This window comes from Candoia aspera, chromosome 5 (assembly GCF_035149785.1).
Source record: "Candoia aspera isolate rCanAsp1 chromosome 5, rCanAsp1.hap2, whole genome shotgun sequence".
Classification (NCBI taxonomy): Eukaryota; Metazoa; Chordata; class Lepidosauria; order Squamata; family Boidae; genus Candoia; species Candoia aspera.
The window spans coordinates 65,297,833-65,315,413 of NC_086157.1; the positions used below are offsets into that span (position 1 = coordinate 65,297,833).

General features: G+C 37.1%; 1 protein-coding gene across 4 annotated transcripts in view; it reads left to right on the top strand.

The window, feature by feature from the left end:
- The window catches only part of APP (amyloid beta precursor protein), a 125,906-nt gene that overhangs the window by 31,137 nt on the left and 77,188 nt on the right, over positions 1–17,581 (top strand). For all 4 annotated transcript variants that reach the window (XM_063305461.1, XM_063305459.1, XM_063305460.1 and 1 more), the window contains exon 2: positions 3,414–3,581. In XM_063305461.1, coding sequence (XP_063161531.1) covers positions 3,414–3,581 — 168 coding nt within the window. The remainder of the gene's footprint in view (positions 1–3,413; positions 3,582–17,581) is intronic.

A 17,581-nucleotide genomic window follows, 5' to 3' on the forward strand; every position in this document is an offset into this window, starting at 1 on the left:
GGCATGAAACCCAGCTGGGTGACCTTGGGCCAGTCACTTTCTCTCAGTCCAACTTGGTGCAATGTAGACTTGCCTCCTCATGGTGCACCCTGGGCAACGTGACTTGTCACGGCTAAATAGTCTACACATTTGGCTGCTGGACTTCACAAGGATTTCCCAGCAAGAAAAAAAGCAGCATGAACACCAAACTGCTATGCCATATGTTTGTTTGTTTGTTTGTTTGTTTATACACACACACACACAATTCAACCAATCTTCAGGCTGCTCATGGGATCCTCAAGGTTTCTGGAAGAGCCATGTTTTCAGAGCCTTCTGAAAAGCTAACAGGGATGGGGCTAACCTCACATTGGGTTTCAGTTTTGGAGAACCATTCTTGAGGTCAACTAGGTTGTCAGGCATGAGAGGTCCTTTTCTCCAGCAGTCCCGTACTTAATGTCTTTTTTGGTGGTATAAATATGGCCCCTTCTGAATAGGATTCAGGGGTGCATTGAAGACATTTGTTGAAGTTGTTTTTTAAAAATAAATTCTGTGGACTTAATGATTTTATTGATTTAAATAGTGGGGCTGTGAAAATCTGTTTTAAAAGGTGTTTTTTAAGTTGTGAGAATGTGTGAAGCACCTCTTCATGTAATGAAAGCAACTATCTCTCTTATTGCTGAGTTGAAGGAAACTGAGTTACGCCGCTGTTGCTATTTACTATTATCCACTGTGGTCTAATGTGTTGTGCTGATTCAGGTGTTAGACTAGAATTGGGAAATCCAGGTTCACTGCATAACTTTGGGCCAATCACCCTCTAAGCCTAGCCCACCTCGTAGGATGGCTGCTGAATGGGGAAAATGGAAAGAGGGAGTGTTGTATACAATATCTTGAGGTAATTAAAATAAATAAATAAAAATGCAGGTATGAACACTATATATGTGTAGTATTAGTGTACCCAGCAGGGCATACAGACATATTTGTGCGATGACAATTATTTTTATTGTGTTTAATACACACACAAATATACATGATTAGATATAATGAAGGATAAGTCTTATTGACTGAAGACAATTTTTATAACATATATTTACTTTCTTATGACAGATAAGTTTACTAAGACAGACATCTTGTACTGAATATAAGCCCTCCATCCACACCACATGATCTTTTGGGATGGTGTAGTTGAACTGCTTCCTAATCAAAAAGAGATGTTTATATACATCAAAGGAAAGCATTATTTACACTTTCCCCTTTTGATGTCCCATAGCACTGTTTTCATAAAGCATGGGTTCTGTGGAGTCCTTGGTGTTCTCTGAGCTTGGTTGTTTTCTTGCAGACATTTCGTTATGCAATTAGTTAAGATCTTCAGTGCATGTGTTCAGCATAGGCCCAGCTCGTGCCTTCTCAGTGATGGGTTTCCCATCTGTGGAACAGCCAAGCCCCAGATTCTATTCACTGTGAACATATGGTTCTTTAGGAAAGCATTTAGAGATGCATGGACATACTCTTTGTTTTATTTTTCCAGAAAATGTCCAAAAAGGCAGAAGGGTTGTTTCCATTTCCTAATGTTACCAATTTCAGAATAAGAATCCAAATTTGTACTCATTAGCAAGCCTAGGACTCTTCTGATCTCCATTAGCTGCTAGAATTCCCTTCCCACAAATTCCACAACGTCTGAACGCAGTGCGTATGTTTGGTTCAGTGTGTATATAAACATGTTTTCTTTTACTGACTTGTGAATGGATTAGCATTCATAACATTCCCAGGGCTGCTGGAGGTTTCCTGACAGGATCAGATACAGTGTACAAAGAGAAAAAACTGTGACTTTAAATAAGTGCTGCCTTGTACATGCTTGTATTACTCTGTACTGGATATCTTGAGATTAATCAGTCTTTTAAGAAGATTGAAAGATAATTTAATAAAGATCTGTGTGTCATGGGGCAACTATGATTAGATAAATTGCTGTGGAACCTGAGTAAAAAATGCAACATTTTAAAATGATTTTAACCTGGATAAATGAGACATAAACAAATTTAAAAAAAATACATAAAATGGACTTGATGGGAAGTAGAAGTGGTTTTTGTAAGAGCTATGATTTTTGAAAGCAAAAATAAAGACAAAGTGACTCACAGCGTTGAATAATATTAAAACCTTTTTTTTTCTTTTTATTGAAAGGTACATTGAACAATTACCACAGTTGTAAGGAAAGTAGGCTTTAAAAATTTGTTTTTCATCTGTATACTCCAGTTTGATATCATGTATCTTGAAGCAAGTTATTTATTACTTACTTCTCAAGAAGGAAAACCAGGAACCCCTTTATCATAATTGCACGTATGGGAGAGTAGTTTTATGATTTTTAGAATCTTTGAATATGCAGATTGGCACATCTACACCAGTAGTAGATGGGATGGGGCTTTGGTTGCAATGATTGTGTGGCTACCATATTGATTTTTTTTCACTCCCTCCCTGTGGACACTCATAAAACAAAGACTTTGTTTATGATGGGTTAAATGTGCCACATCTGTTTGTGTTTACACAACACACTAAACTATAATCCAAGACTCCAGCAGCACATTTCACCCCTTAAAGTCTTGGGTGCAATTTCCAGAGCCTCTATAAAAATTGTTTCTGAACTGTAATTTTTAAGGTGAAGGGTGAAAATGATAGAGTGCATGGGAAATACTATTAACTGAATTTAATTTCTATAGAGAACAGATGGGTAATGTAGTGTTGAGTTAGGAGTAACCCTAATGCAAGCCTACAGCCAGCCAGACAATCTCACTGGGATGTTCTCTCTTAGCCGGTGTATGCCGCCTTTGGTTTCCACAGGAAAGGTATAATATAAGCCAAACTGACAATCAAGTGTTAGTGAAATTAATGTTTTTCCTGACCTGCTTACTTTTTTTCTTGTTTTGCTGCACATTTGTTAAGTATGCCATTAAAAGACCAAGTACAGCCTGGTGGTTGTTTCCATATGACATGCTTAGTCAGACAAGAAACAAACTACTGTATATGTTGGTTCAACGTGTGTGAACCTAGCCATTATCTACTAGAGTAGGCAAACAGTAATAGTCTGGAGGTTGAGAGGCCACATCTAATGGCCTATAGACAAAGGGAGTAATATTTTGTCTTTACATTTTAAAATAGAATATTTAAAGCTTTGGCTATGTGCAAATGCTCTATGGTGAACTCAGAACTTCTTTTTCTCAGTCTAATCTAGCTTCTTCTGTGTAAATTATGCTAAGAAATTATCTTTGCAATGTAATTCATAAGGAGGATATATGCTTCACAGCAAGTGTAGCCCAGGATTAATAAATAATCTGAAATTTGTTCTTGCTTGAAATCTTAATAACATGAATTTTATGTCCTATTAAGTGTGTTCACTTAAGATTGTGATTGAAAAATGGAGTAATATTATCTGTATTTACTTCCAGGTGCCTACTGATGGAAATGCTGGCCTGTTGGCAGAACCTCAAGTAGCCATGTTTTGTGGCAAATTGAATATGCATATGAATGTTCAAAATGGAAAATGGGAATCTGATCCTTCTGGAACAAAGAGCTGCATTGCAACAAAAGAAGGGATTTTACAGTACTGCCAGCAAGTAAGCTTCTTCTTTAACGTGCACTTTTAAAAACATTTTTAATACCAGACACAAAAGATGCAAGTCTTCTTCCAGCTTTTAAAGTGAAATATTCTGAAGTCTTGTCTCTCAGAATAAGATTTGATGCTAATGGTACTTGTACCTCCTCTGAAGTTAAGATTTCTCTCTTCTTTAATCTTGTTTCTACATTATGTCCAGTATCACCTAGGGACAGGGAGAAAATTATAATGGGATGCAGCATTTTCTCTGTGCAAACAACTGGTTGGCTTTCTGTAATACTTTAACTTCGTAGAGCAGATCAAGGAAAAATGGAATTATTGCCATATATATATCTATATCAGTGATGCCTGTTTATGGCACTGAAGCAGCAAAGGATTTCAGTAGCCATTGACACACAACTTTCAAACAAGGGCAATTATTTTGTCATATGAAATGGAATATAAATAGCTGTTTGGCTTTGTAATTGAATCTTAAAATGATCCTCCTGTGAAGAATTTTGATATTCAGATCACTGTTTTAACCCTGGCTTTTCTCATAACATACAACCAAGCTCCTTTGATTATATGAAGGAGCATAAAGCTTTGATGAATACTGCTTAAAAGTAAAGGTGAAAAAACAGCAATATGTCTTACAGCCTTGCACAAACATAGGCAGAATTGGGGGTAGAGTATATCACTATTGTGAAATCCACAAACCTCAGTATCAACATATCTCAATCCTTTCTTAGCAGGACCATGCCCATATAATCTTATAAATACAGGTGACACAGGAGCTATGGTACAGCTTAAGGGCCTTTACCTTTAGTATTAGGAACTAGATAAAGGTAAACTCTCTTTAATTGATGCAGGACCTGCTGGAAAAAGAAATTTAGTGTTATCTCGTGTTATAGATTAGTCTGTGATTCATTATTTTTCTTTTTTCCATTCCTTCTTGATCTCTTTCGTTCTTTTTTGGGGGAGGGCAGCGGGAAGGCAGAATGTAGCCACACTCAGGCCAAGCATATCGCAAGTCCAAAAAATGTTGTGTGCCCCATTTTAAAATGAAATGAAGCGTCAAATAATGAGAATGGATGAATTTTGAAAGCATCGTTATTGGAACTTTGCAAAGCAGTCTTCTCCAATCTGGTTACTTAAAGGTAATTTAGACTTTTCGTCCGATATCTCATTATGCAGGGGACTATGGCAGCTAGAATGATATGTTAAATCCTCCTTTATTTATTAGTTTATTAATTTAGCAGGTTGATTCTGCCAGTCAAGATTTATATTGCAGATTAGTGCAATTTTTCATATTTTCTGTTTGTCAGAAGCAATATGAGAGATTAATATAAAGCAGAGTTTAACTTCAGGGGAAAATGGTATAGGGGGTCTACTCTTTATTAACAGCAGAAATATTCCCACCTTTACATGTCACTATATTGTGAGATTGACATACTTTCTAATATGGATAGGCTGTGCTAATATAAGTTACAGATTACTTGGGTAGGTAGTGAGCAAGGTTTTTAAAAAAACTTTCATATACTGAAATACAGGTATCTATTTATTTTAATATATTGCACTGAATTAAATTAACAGAAAGAATACACACAAACACATGCATACAGGAGTATTAATGAAATAATATAACTTAAAACCAATTAATCATAATTATAATAAAAAAATAGAAACTTTTACCATATTGATAGAATTCCAGAAATATTTTTCCTTGCCTTTTCGTCATAAAATGGAAAAAAGAAAACCAAACTTAATTCAAATATTGACATACAACACATATCAATAATCTATTGCTGCAAATCATGTGTAGATTTTTCCTTCCAATGTTAAATGGTAATTTTCTTTTAATTAACCCCAATGATATTCTAAATACTGGGGATATACCCAAGTATATATTATATACATGTTTAACACACAGTAATTGATCTAAAATCTTAGTCACAATTCTGTTGTTTTCAGTTCTAAAATGTGACAGTAATAAGACAAGGCCAACCACATAGGTTAATGTTCTAGCTCCCATAATGCTCCTAGCTGAAATACTGTTGAAGAAAATGGATATTAATGCTTTTAAAACATTTTCTCTTAAAATTTTGAGGTAGACTACTTTTTTTCTTTATGGCAAGCAGGACCACATGACAGTCATTGTGCTGAATTGTAAAGCTGGTCCTAAAATTAATCCCTGGGGATCACAAATTGGATAAACACACCATTATTATTCATAGCTATCTAGTTGCAAATAATGGGGATTCGGCAAATAATGGAAATATAATGCAGTTTCTTGATAAATGCTTAAAAGCAAGCTTCTCTTCAATATCAGAGTAGGAAAAAGCAGGGGAAGACAGCTTTTAGGGGTTGGCAACTACACATTTTGGGGGCAGTGGTGTGTCAAGGGTCCCGTTAAATACTTGGACACAGATGAAATTTGTGGGATTTTCAGGATCTTCTTTCCATTGTTTTAGGGCTTACAATACACTTTTCAGCTATTCCTGTAAGCAGTGAACCAAATAAGGCAGGAAGCAGTAGGATCCAGTGAAAGGGAACCATTATGGTTGAAAAAGAACTGGGTGGGCCATATGCAGGCCAAAGGTTGCACTTCCAGTTAAATCATTTTTGGCCTCAAATGTTTGAGGTCCATGTCAGAACAGGGCAAATATTTATTAACTCAGACTAAGTCCAGATATTAAATTTAGAGTATCAACCAAGGTTTTGACTTCTGGGTAGCATGGTGGCAAATGCTCCATGGGTTTGTGGCTTGATTTTTGCTGAGAACTTATTTCAAATAAGCCAGTTTCTAAATAAAGGATTAAGTATCTGAAGAGCCATGATTTACAGTTAAGTCCAGTGTGAAGTCTGACAGTTCCATACTTTGAGATGGAGGACACTGCTATCAATTTCAGCAATTAGGATCAGAAGTGATACTGAGGGCCCTCTAAAGTGGACATGGGTGCAGCCTTGTTACCTAAATCATATTTATTCACAGGAAGTGAATAACAGTGTTCTGACCTGGACCTCAAACATTTGAGGCCAAAAATGATATAACTAGAAGTGCAACCTTTGTCCTGCATGTGGCCTACCTAGTTCTTTTTCAGCCATGAGCCTGTATTCCAGCTGTGATTGTGGAAAATTAGTGTGTTTTGTTACCATTTGGGATGGAAAAATCATAAAAACTAGTACACAACCTAAAATAGGTTTAACACCATTAAACCCACTCACTAACAATAACAACAGCTAAAAGTTCCAACCATGTCTAGATGTGTACTGTACCTCCAGTCCTGATCATTTGCATTATTGTTCTATGCAATTGAGCTATCCCCCTTCCTCCCGCCGCCTCCCCACAGCATCACAGGCCCTAAATTGGAAGCACCTTTATTTTATCCTATACAAAGTGTCAGGGCTAAGAGGGCTTTCCTAAATATGACCAAAGTAGGCTGGGTGGGGGCAGAATGGAGATTTTTAGTAAGTATAACCTCAACTGAACTGGTAGAATCTCTTTCTCCAAAGAGTATTTGGAAGAAGTCTGAATCTGTATAATAAAAATAATAAAAAATTGAAGTATTTATTTAACAATTTTGTTTTAAAAATATACTGATGAAAATATACTGATACATCTGTATATACATACATTACCTGATTGTAAAAGTTACATGTATAAATCACTGGGTTTTGAAGTGACTTGTACAGTTCAGTCTGCATAGTAGGGTCTGTATGCCCTTGCTCATTCGTAAAATGGCTGACATGGTGTCATGGGCAATCATAATTATAAATAAATAAATAAAATCAAGTTGTGCATAGCACCTGGAGATTTCTAGGGAGAAACCATGTTGGAGACCCAGACCTAATTATTATCAACTTTATACAGCTAGCCACAGTTGCTTAAGGAGCGGTAGGCACGTGCTATGTTTCACCCCTGTGCATTCCAGAACATTGCTTTCCAGTCAAATTGAAAACAATGCACAACCTTTCATTTTGCTCATTGTATGGTTAATGTATTAATATAATGTAAACATGGCCCAGTAGATCTGATTACAACTAAAAGGGAAGTGCTGAAAATTAATACACTGAAAATTAATGCTGAAGAACAAAACACTGGATAGTATATTTGTATGTGTTCAAACCACTTATATAACCTCTGTGCATTTTATTAATAGTTATAATTAACATTGTACACAGGAGAGCACTGAGATTGCCAATAATTAGTTTGTATGACCAATGGGAACTATCTAAAGCACCATAAACTCAACAAATTACTTGGTAGTATTGTGCTAATTACTGTTACAGAGTGAGCTATGTTTGATGTTAATGCTAAGCCATTGTTCAGCTGTGGCTAGCTGCTAGCGAGAGCCATGAGAAAGAGTCCAGAAGTACTAGTTTCTATTTTCATTAGTGTAACTTGTTGTGTTAGCTAGAATTTAGTTAATTATAAACTGAGCTTAGTTTAATATAGAAGAGAAAACATCCAATTTCTTCCCCACAATCATGCTGGAATAAGCAGATGGGTTGGGAAATCAGATATTTGAGGTTCATTCATGAGTCCTTGATCTATGCTTATTGTCCACTGGTTAAAGGTTAAAGGTTAATTAACCTTCTCTCTCCTTTATGTATCTCCAATCAAACTATATGGCATCTTTAGGGATTTCCAAGTACATCCTCTGCCAACTGCATGCCATATAAATTTCAAATTGAATTATCCATTCAGTTGTATCCGACCCTTGGCAATTCCATAAGCCAGCTCTCTCCACTATTTCCGATGTTGTACAGCTTCTTTCGTTGCTTTATATTTTGGCCTGTGTCAGCTTTGATTACATCCAACCAGCACATTCTTTAGCGTCCATGTCATCTAGATCACAATTCCCCATAATTCCAAGACACAAAGTCATTGAGCAGGCTGGAAGGGAATTATGAACCTATTCTGTTACCTCTGGAGAGAACAAATTAGGGAAACATTATTTTAGAATATAAGCTCAACAATAACTGGATGATTTATGTCATTGCATATTGTCAATAATTATTTTCCAGCTGAGCACGTATGACCACTTGGAAAACTATCAGCCCAATAACCCTGCTGTATTCAGTTTGCTTTAATATTTTACTAATGGAAAATGTTCAGAAGTTGGAGGCGTTTAATGAAAAGTTAAACATATGCCTAAATACTGTTGGCTACATTCAGCCGTAGTTATTTTTTACAATTTTGGTACAGATTTCAACATGTATTAATACATCAGTTTCAATAATTTACAAGTCTCAAAATATGTATGTCTTATGAGGAGCTCAAAAATTCTACTGTTTCATGATATATATACATATCATAACACACTGCAATCATTACAACCCCTGCATTCCATGAACTTGCAGCAAAGTAGTTCTGTTAACTTGATGTTATGACTTCAATTTCTAAAATATAGTCTTTAGTCCCAGAATAAAAAGGTATGAGTATACATGTAGCTATTTTTGTGCTATATTGTGCTGTTCCTGTCCAATAAAACAAAAAACAATATTCCGTTTGTTTTTTGTTTTTTCCTTTGAGTATTTATTGCATAGACCCCTGAAGTGCAATAGGGCCAAAAATATGAATATAGATACTTTTCTCCAGCTATGCCAGTGGAACAGAGAAAGAAAAGGTGTGATTGAACACATTGTTTAAAAAGTCAGCACTTTCTGGAATGTGCCTGAATAAGGCATTGTACATATTCATGGTATTATGTTCATTTAAGGTTGAATTAAATACTAAGCCCTGAATAATACCCTTTAGAATGGGGGTGGGGGAAAGCCTAGATGATTTCTATACTTAAATAGCCCAATCCATAAATCATGTCATTGTACACAAATATCTACAGATTTCCATATACAGAATACATGTGGCTGAATAACAGCCTGACATTAACTGACATAGTTGTGTAGGTAGCTGCAATAGATTAAATATTGTGAAATACTGTGGAAGTGTGGATTAGTGCTTGAACTAAAATTTCTCCATTAAAAAAAAAATCAGTCCTACATAGGAAATAACTTCCGGGTTGGAATAGGTATGGTGCTTTGGAGTCCTTGGTGCTCTCTGAGCTTGGTTGCTTGCAGATGTCTCATTACCCAGCTAGGTAACATCATCAGTGCACCATACAGAAACAGAGAGGTCAGTTCCTAGAAAATTAATATTGAAAGTTGTGAAGTAGCCAGTCTTCAGGTAAAAGGTAAGAAGGAGGTGACAGAGAATGCTGATTGAAAAGCATGAAACAAAGGTGTGAAACATGAAAACTAAGGTGAAACATGAAAATCACCTAAATTACTTGACACAATACTTTATTTTACAATTTAATTTTATCTCTCAGGCCTGTGAGGTAAAATTGGGCTGACTGGGGAAAATAATTTTCCTTGTCCTATTTTTAAAGTAATAGAAGAATAGAAATGTATACACTTAAGACAGGAAAGAACAGAAAGGACCACTGAATTATAAGAATATTAGTTCAAGAGGGCATAATCACAGATCAGATAACACTTCCTGTGAAATCTGGTATCTTGAACATATTTGTTAATCTTTAGTTTAAAAAAAAACATTTTAATGTTTCTAAATTATTCCAGATGTCCATTCTGGTTGCAAGCCACCATATGAATGCACTCTGCATTGTAAAAGAATGTACATTTTTAAAAGAAAAAAATGCCACTTTGATGGCTGTGACAAAGATCTGTCTCGATAGCTACTCAAATAGTACATTTATATGTTAATAAGCTATTAAATATTACAGCTATTTAAACTATTCAGAGGAGCATTTCACTCATGAGAATGCCTTTCCAAATTACTCCTTGAAGTATTAAAGTGACGAAGGTTTTCTGAAGACTCAGTACAATCAGTTTGAAGGCTTTATGAGGTGGTTTGCATATGCATGCACAGAAGACAGTCTACCTGTCCAAACGGTTTGCACAGCACTAATAAATATGACTTTAGTGTATTTCTGTTGAAATTTTACATAGGTCTGCATATATTTCCATAGCCCTGAATGGGAGAAGAAGCTTTTAAATTACAGATTGCCACTTATTTTGTATTTCTCTAAATGCATTTCAGGTAATTTATAAAATAACTTATTTCCTGAAAGATCTTTATTTTCCACTTCTTCATTTATGCAGCAAGGCAGTTTTCGGAGAACACTGAAGAATTTAGAATTCCAGTATCTTCCTTGACTATACATTTTCAATCTATGGCTCTTTAGTATCACCCTCCTCCACTGTCCAGAACTCCAAGAGCAATAGATACTTGTAAGCCTTAGCAAAAATCCAGGTCCAGAGAAATTTACCTATCAACATGAAGCCTCCATCCCCAGGTTAAAACCCTGTGTGTGATGAATAGGCAACAACTAGCAGTTTGGGTTTAGCAATATAGACGGGTATAGACAACAGAATGAGTAGTAATAAAAGTGTGCAGTTGCTAGGACAACATCTCCTTTTGCCCAACTCTTGGCTGGCTGTTCTTGTATTGATTCAGGCCTTTTTGCCTATGAACCAGTCCTAGAACTGTTGGGTTGCTACTTGGGTGAAGAAATGTTAATAAAATTGCTGATGGATGATGGATTCTTTCAAGTGTGTATATGTGTGTGTGTGTGTATCTGTGTGGGATGGGTGGATGGTAGTGTATACACACAATACATCTCTCTCTCACACACACACACACAGACACACACAGGTATTCTTGTTATGTATATCTGTATCTGGATCACACATATCAATAACATATCACATACAGTATTAGCTCTTTACATTCCATCCCCCCCCACAGGTAGTACCCGACTTATGGCCATAATTGGGACTGGAACTTCCATTGCTAAGTGATGTGGTCGTAAAGTGAGATGTAACGTGACCACATCACTTAGTGATGGCAATCCTGACAATTCCCTTTGCCGTCCCACTGCTGACGAGGTGTGCCCGGCCTGGCCCTTTGCACCAAGAAGCCCCTTTGCACAAAGCTGGCAAAATCACACCCCTTTACAAGTGGCTTCTCTAGGAACTGGCTTGACTCAAGCAGGAGCAAGAAGATGGCAAGGTGAGCAGGGGCGGCAGAGTGCAGGGCAGCAGGGGTTTTGAAGTGCAGAGTGGCAAGGGCGGCTGGGATGGTTGTGGCTTCCCAGGGCATGGCAAGCAGCCCCGGAGCCATGCAGTTCTGGGGCTCCTTGCAGCCCCAGAAGGCAGGGTGGAGGGTGGCCAAAAGGGCAGAAATGGGGGGAAATAGGCAGGTGAGGGGACATGAAACATCTGTGGGATCATAAGTACAGGCATGCTGCCAAGTGCCAGAATTTTGATCACATGACTGCGAGGGCGCTGCAACAGCTGTAACTTCAGGTACCTGTCATAAATAACTTTTTTCAGTGCATAAGTAACTGAATGGTCGTAAGTCAAGGACTACCTGTATATTAGTATATTACTCCTTTTGTAATATGAAGTGAACATCAAATACAACCTTAATTTTGAATTGATGCAAGTTGAATTATTTGGACACTGTTTCAAAGTCTAAGCATGATTATTTCTTTCAGCTTTATATTCGTTGATTGGCCCTGAAGTAGATTTCATAAGAAAGAAAAAACACTGCTTTTCTTGTTGCCTAGGATATACTTAATGTTGAAACTGTGTCTTACATTAATAAATTACCTTTGGCTAGTGTTGTAGTAAAATCAAGAATGTGTAAATTAATTAGATAATTAAAAATCAATGTTCCAAGCCTGTTCATTTATGACAGTTCAGACAACACCTAGGAGAAAACTTTGAAATAAAATAGGGCATTGTATAAAAGACCTAATTTATAAAATGGTAGAAGTTAGAACAACTTTGGAATAAATCATCAAGTTATTATTCTTTCTTGAAATGAAAATCAGTCAAATGTGTTGTCATTTAGCAAAGGGAGTTCTCAGTTCTAATTAATATGTTTAATAAAATGGACTTTAATATATTAAAATCAAATTACATCTACCTTAGCAGTTATAGGAAAAGATATATAGAATCTTATCAGAACAGTATACACAGTCCACTTTCCCTTAACCTTTCCTGCAGAAAGATACTACAGAAAGATGTTACAATTGTCAGTGCTGGTAGAAGTCATGTACAACCTATATATGGGGGCATGACATAATGTAACATCTGTATCTGTCTACTCTGAGAGCTTAAGGAAAAATAGACTGTACATACCATACCACTCTGATTTTAGGTATCCCTTCTTTCTACTGCTGAGCACCAGGACCTGGATAGCAGCTAAAGCTTATGTACCATGTTTTGTTGTTGTAGTTAGATTTTTATTTATTTTATTTTATTTTATTTTTCAAATTTATATAGCCACCCATCTCACAAACAAGCAACTCTGGGTGGCATACAAAGAGATAAAAACAATCAATACATATATTAAAAGATATTTAAAAAACCAAAACGTAGAGTAAAATATGAAGGGATGTTAAAAATAAGGGAGCCACCTCACTAGTTTTATTCCACCTTTTTGTAACCGTCTAGAGTGCAAAGGTCCATGAGGTCAATTCTTGGTAGAAGGTTTGAACTCATGGAGTAATATCTGGCCACCTACATCTGAAAAGTCCCAAATAGATTAAAACTGATCATGTAGTGTCTGCCTCCTGATGGTCATTGTAACTTAAATCATCACACAGAATACATATTGTGTAAAAATAGATAAATTTCCCCCTTCTTCCAGCCCCAGATAGGTGAGTGGAAATAATGTAAAATGTACATGGGGCAACATATTATGTAATATCTATATCTCTGTTCTGAGAGTTTAAGGGAAGGTGTTTTATGACAGATTTTGAATTCATAGGTAATTATTTGGAGAAAAATAATGACAACTTAGTGCTGAATACTGTATGAAGACAACCTCTAGCTAACAAAATGCTAGTCTGGAAGAATGTATTAATATCAGCAAGAACTTACTGATGCTTGATTTAGTAAAAGGGAATGGTAAATCTTAACCTATTTGTAAACTGTTTCTCTTTAACTTCTGGCATAAGCAGCTTTATTTCTATGGAGACAAGGAATATGGAAATATTAATTATGGTATACAGTGTAATAGAAGAGGATATATAACATGTGAATCATTGGGAAGGTGTTTAAAACAAAATTACTTAGAAGTTTTAAAAAATCCGATTGGCCTGCTGAGGATATGCAGATTGAGGTAACAGTTTTGAACAGACAAGATTTATGCAGATAGGAAAATACTATTTCAGTTAAAGGAAGTTATGGTATCAAAGCAGTCTTAAAAGTTAGGAAATGTTTATATCAGTAAATATGGTTGAACTTTACCAAAGAGATTCCAAGACTAGGTTTGCAGAAGTTAGTATCTGTTAAGAGAATGGTTTTAAAATATAGAAGAAGGTATGTGTGTTCACATGTGTGTGTTTGTGTCTGTGTGATAATTTAAAAAGAAGATAAAGGACCTTTTGGTTTATGCTTCTGAGAAGGCTTAGACAGGGTTTACTTTTTTTGTCAACTCTGACAATATAAAAGTAGAAATAAAATACTTCATTTTGAAATTGTGAAATTATTAAAATTTATTTCAAATTGTTTAGATAATCTAGTTATTCTAAGATATTGGTCCCTTTATTGCATCAGAAACTAAAGGTTGTTGTATATGTTTGGTGCTTGTATCTGGTATGAAAAATCAGTTGAAAGTTCTGTATATTTATTTTGCAGTTTCAAATCAGAGCAGGACATTTTCATTCCTCAGTAGAATTTGAGTACATTAAGTTCTATTCTTGGGAAAACATAATAAAGTCATAGTAACTGTTTGGGTTTTCTTAATATATTTAGAACTACAATATAAAGGGTTTTCCTGAGATCAGGTAGCTGATGATTTTGAATGAGAGATAAAAGAGAAATGAATTTTCTAGCCATGGATATTAATGATTGCTCCCTTGAATTATTTCAAACAAACAATACCTCTGAAAGGTCCAGAATGTGGATTGTTGCCTGTTCTCTGTTTAGTTCTAGTATATTGCCATAAAATTTCTAAGAAGAAAGATTTGCCCTACCTGTGCTGCCATCTTCTCAGATAGAGATAATAGGAAATGTGTTCACTTCTGAAAGACATCCTAAGGGGAAAGAGCAACGGTGCAAGTTGTTAGGACAGTTGGTAAATGCCATATTAAGTGAACAGATGTGCTAAACTTATTCTAGACCATTGTCAAGGCTGATTCATGGCCATTTTCCCTTGCTCCCTGCTGCCCTTGAAAAGGAAGGAAGGAAGGAAGGAAGGAAGGAAGGAAGGAAGGACAGACGGACTTGAAATTCTAACAGCATGAACACTGGCTTCAGCTGTTTATTTTTTTAACTGCTAGCCATCTTTTTTCCCTAGATGAGCTTATGTACTATTATATAATTTAGGCTTTCTTAAGATATAGGATGAGGGACGCGGTGGCGCTGCGGGTTAAACCGCTGAGCTGTCGATCGGAAGGTCGGCGGTTCGAAACCGCGCGGCGGGGTGAGCTCCCGTTGTTAATCCCAGCTCCTGCACACCAAGCAGTTCGAAAACATGCAAATGTGAGTAGATTAATTGGTACCGCTTCGGCGGGAAGGTAACGGCGTTCCGTGAGTCATGCTGGCCACATGACCCGGAAGTGTCCTATGGACAACGCCGGCTCCAAGGCTTAGAAACGGAGATGAGCACCGCCCCCTAGAGTCGGACTCGACTGGACTTTACGTCAAGGGAAACCTTTACCTTTACCTTTAAGATATAGGAAATCACTGGTGTATTGAAAATGCAGTGCCCTTTATGTGGTAATTATAACTGTTCTACACACCAGCAGCAAGACAAGAATTAAGCTATATTCTCACAAAGGATTTGCAGATATCATATATAAGTCTGTGCCTCTGGTTTTACATTCTAGGCTTTTTCCTATATATTTGATGATTCTCTTGATAGTAGTGGATGGTACCTGATCTTTGTTAACTTAAGAATTTTGTCTAGTCTGGAGAGCAATTGTGTCTGCCTCTCCAGTTTCATTCCTTGCAAAATGTGCTAAACAAGGAGCTTCCAACAGAATGAATAGAATTAAAAATAAAAGTGATTAATGATTTGGGATGAAACTGAACTAAAGAAATGTTGGAAGGATTATTTTAGGGATCTATATGGGAATGATACTGGTATGTCACAATGTGAAATGGTGATTATTATTATAAATATTTGTATCCAAGAGGGAAATAATGAAAATGAAGTCATAAATGGTGTAAGAATGTTGAAAAGTTATAGGTATAGTTGGTGTAACAAGATAAATATTAAAATGTGGCTGTAGTTTTCTTATGGAATGGCTCTGTTACTTGTTTAACTTGTGTGAAGACTGCATCAGTGCATGACAATCAGAAGAATGTTGTTGTTCCCCTATAACAAACTAAAAGATAACAAGAATGAATGCAAAAACAAAAGAGGGATTGATTGGGTAACTGTGCCTGGCAAGGCATTTGGCAGAAATCTAATTAAAAGTCACAAAAGGTGACAATAAGCACCATTTGGGAACTGCAGTGTAACAAAAAAATAATGTTAAGTGTACATCAACTGGTTTAGGAAAAGCAGTATCCATAATTCAAAGCTATCTCTTTTATCATGCACTTTTCCTAAACTAGTCAATGTACAATAAACTTCGTTGTTGTTGTTGTTGTTACACTACAGAATGGTTCAACACTGAGCAGGGAGTAAGCCAAGAATGTGTGATGTCCCTTGATTGTTTAATGTATTTATGTACAAATGTATGAGGAATGCATGCAGTGGTCTGCATTGAGGATGTGAGCATATATATGCTTTTGCATGAAAACCATATCCTGTTGTTAGCTCACAATCCAAAAGATTTATACAATATTATGTCATGAGTAAGGATGGCGAGCAGGGGGCTCCCATCCAGGCTGTAAAGCACATGCGTAGCACTGAGGAATTAGGTAGCCATTCCAAGAGACACAGATTGGGCCCGCCTTAACCTTTGGGGTTTATATGTCTGGGTTTTTCCCACGCTTCTTCAGTTTGTTAGGATTTCTGTTATGTAGCAGTAATAAAACATTAGAGACCTGTTCCTTGTCTCAGTGTGGTTCCTGGCTGTTAGGACATCAATCCTAACAAACTCCTACTCCCATCGAAAGAGGGAGGAACAAGAATTTAAAGGAGAGACATTTGGAAATGTCTTCAGAAAACCAAGAAATTCAGCTCGCCATCCAACAATTGGCAGCAGCCCTGCAACAACACCAACAACAGGTAGATCTACAGGTTGACACATTACAAGCTGCCATGCTACAGCAGTTACAACAACCAGTTCCGATTAACCCACAACCAGCAGCAGCAGCAGCATGCCCGCCAGTAGTCTTGAGATCCCAGGGCAGTCTACCAGAGAAGTTTGGAGGAGAAGCAGGACAGCTGAGAACCTTTCTCACACAGTGCACAATGTTTTTTGACAGCAGACCAGCAGAGTTTCCCACAGACAGAACCAGAGTCACCTTCATCCTAAGTCTGCTAAAGGGACCAGGAGCCAAATGGGCTATTCCCATGGTGGAGAACAACGACCCGATTCTCAACGACTACCAGAACTTTTTGGCAGGGTTCCGAGCACACTTTGATGACCCGATCAGAGAGGTCACTGCCAGCCGGGAAATTCGGAAGCTCAAGCAAGGTAACAAGAGGGTGGGAATCTACATTGCTGATTTCAAGTTGTTAGCAGGAGATCTGGACTGGAATGAGAGTGCATTAAAAGACCAATTCAAACATGGGCTGGATGAAGAAATTAAGAATGAATTAGTGCGCCAGGGAACACCAGCTACCCTAGAAGCCTTATATTAGTTGTCTGTGGTCATAGATGCCAGGCTAGAAGAGCTCAGACAGATGCAGCCGGGGAGAAACAGGGCCCTCAGAGCGTTTCCAGGATTTCCAGCTCTCTCCGTAGCATCCACTCACTCAGGACCAGAGGAGCCGATGCAGATCGGGGCGAGCAGGAGGCTTATTTCCGAGGCTGAGAGGCAGAGAAGGAGAGAGAGAACACTCTGTTTCTACTGCGGAGCCCAGGG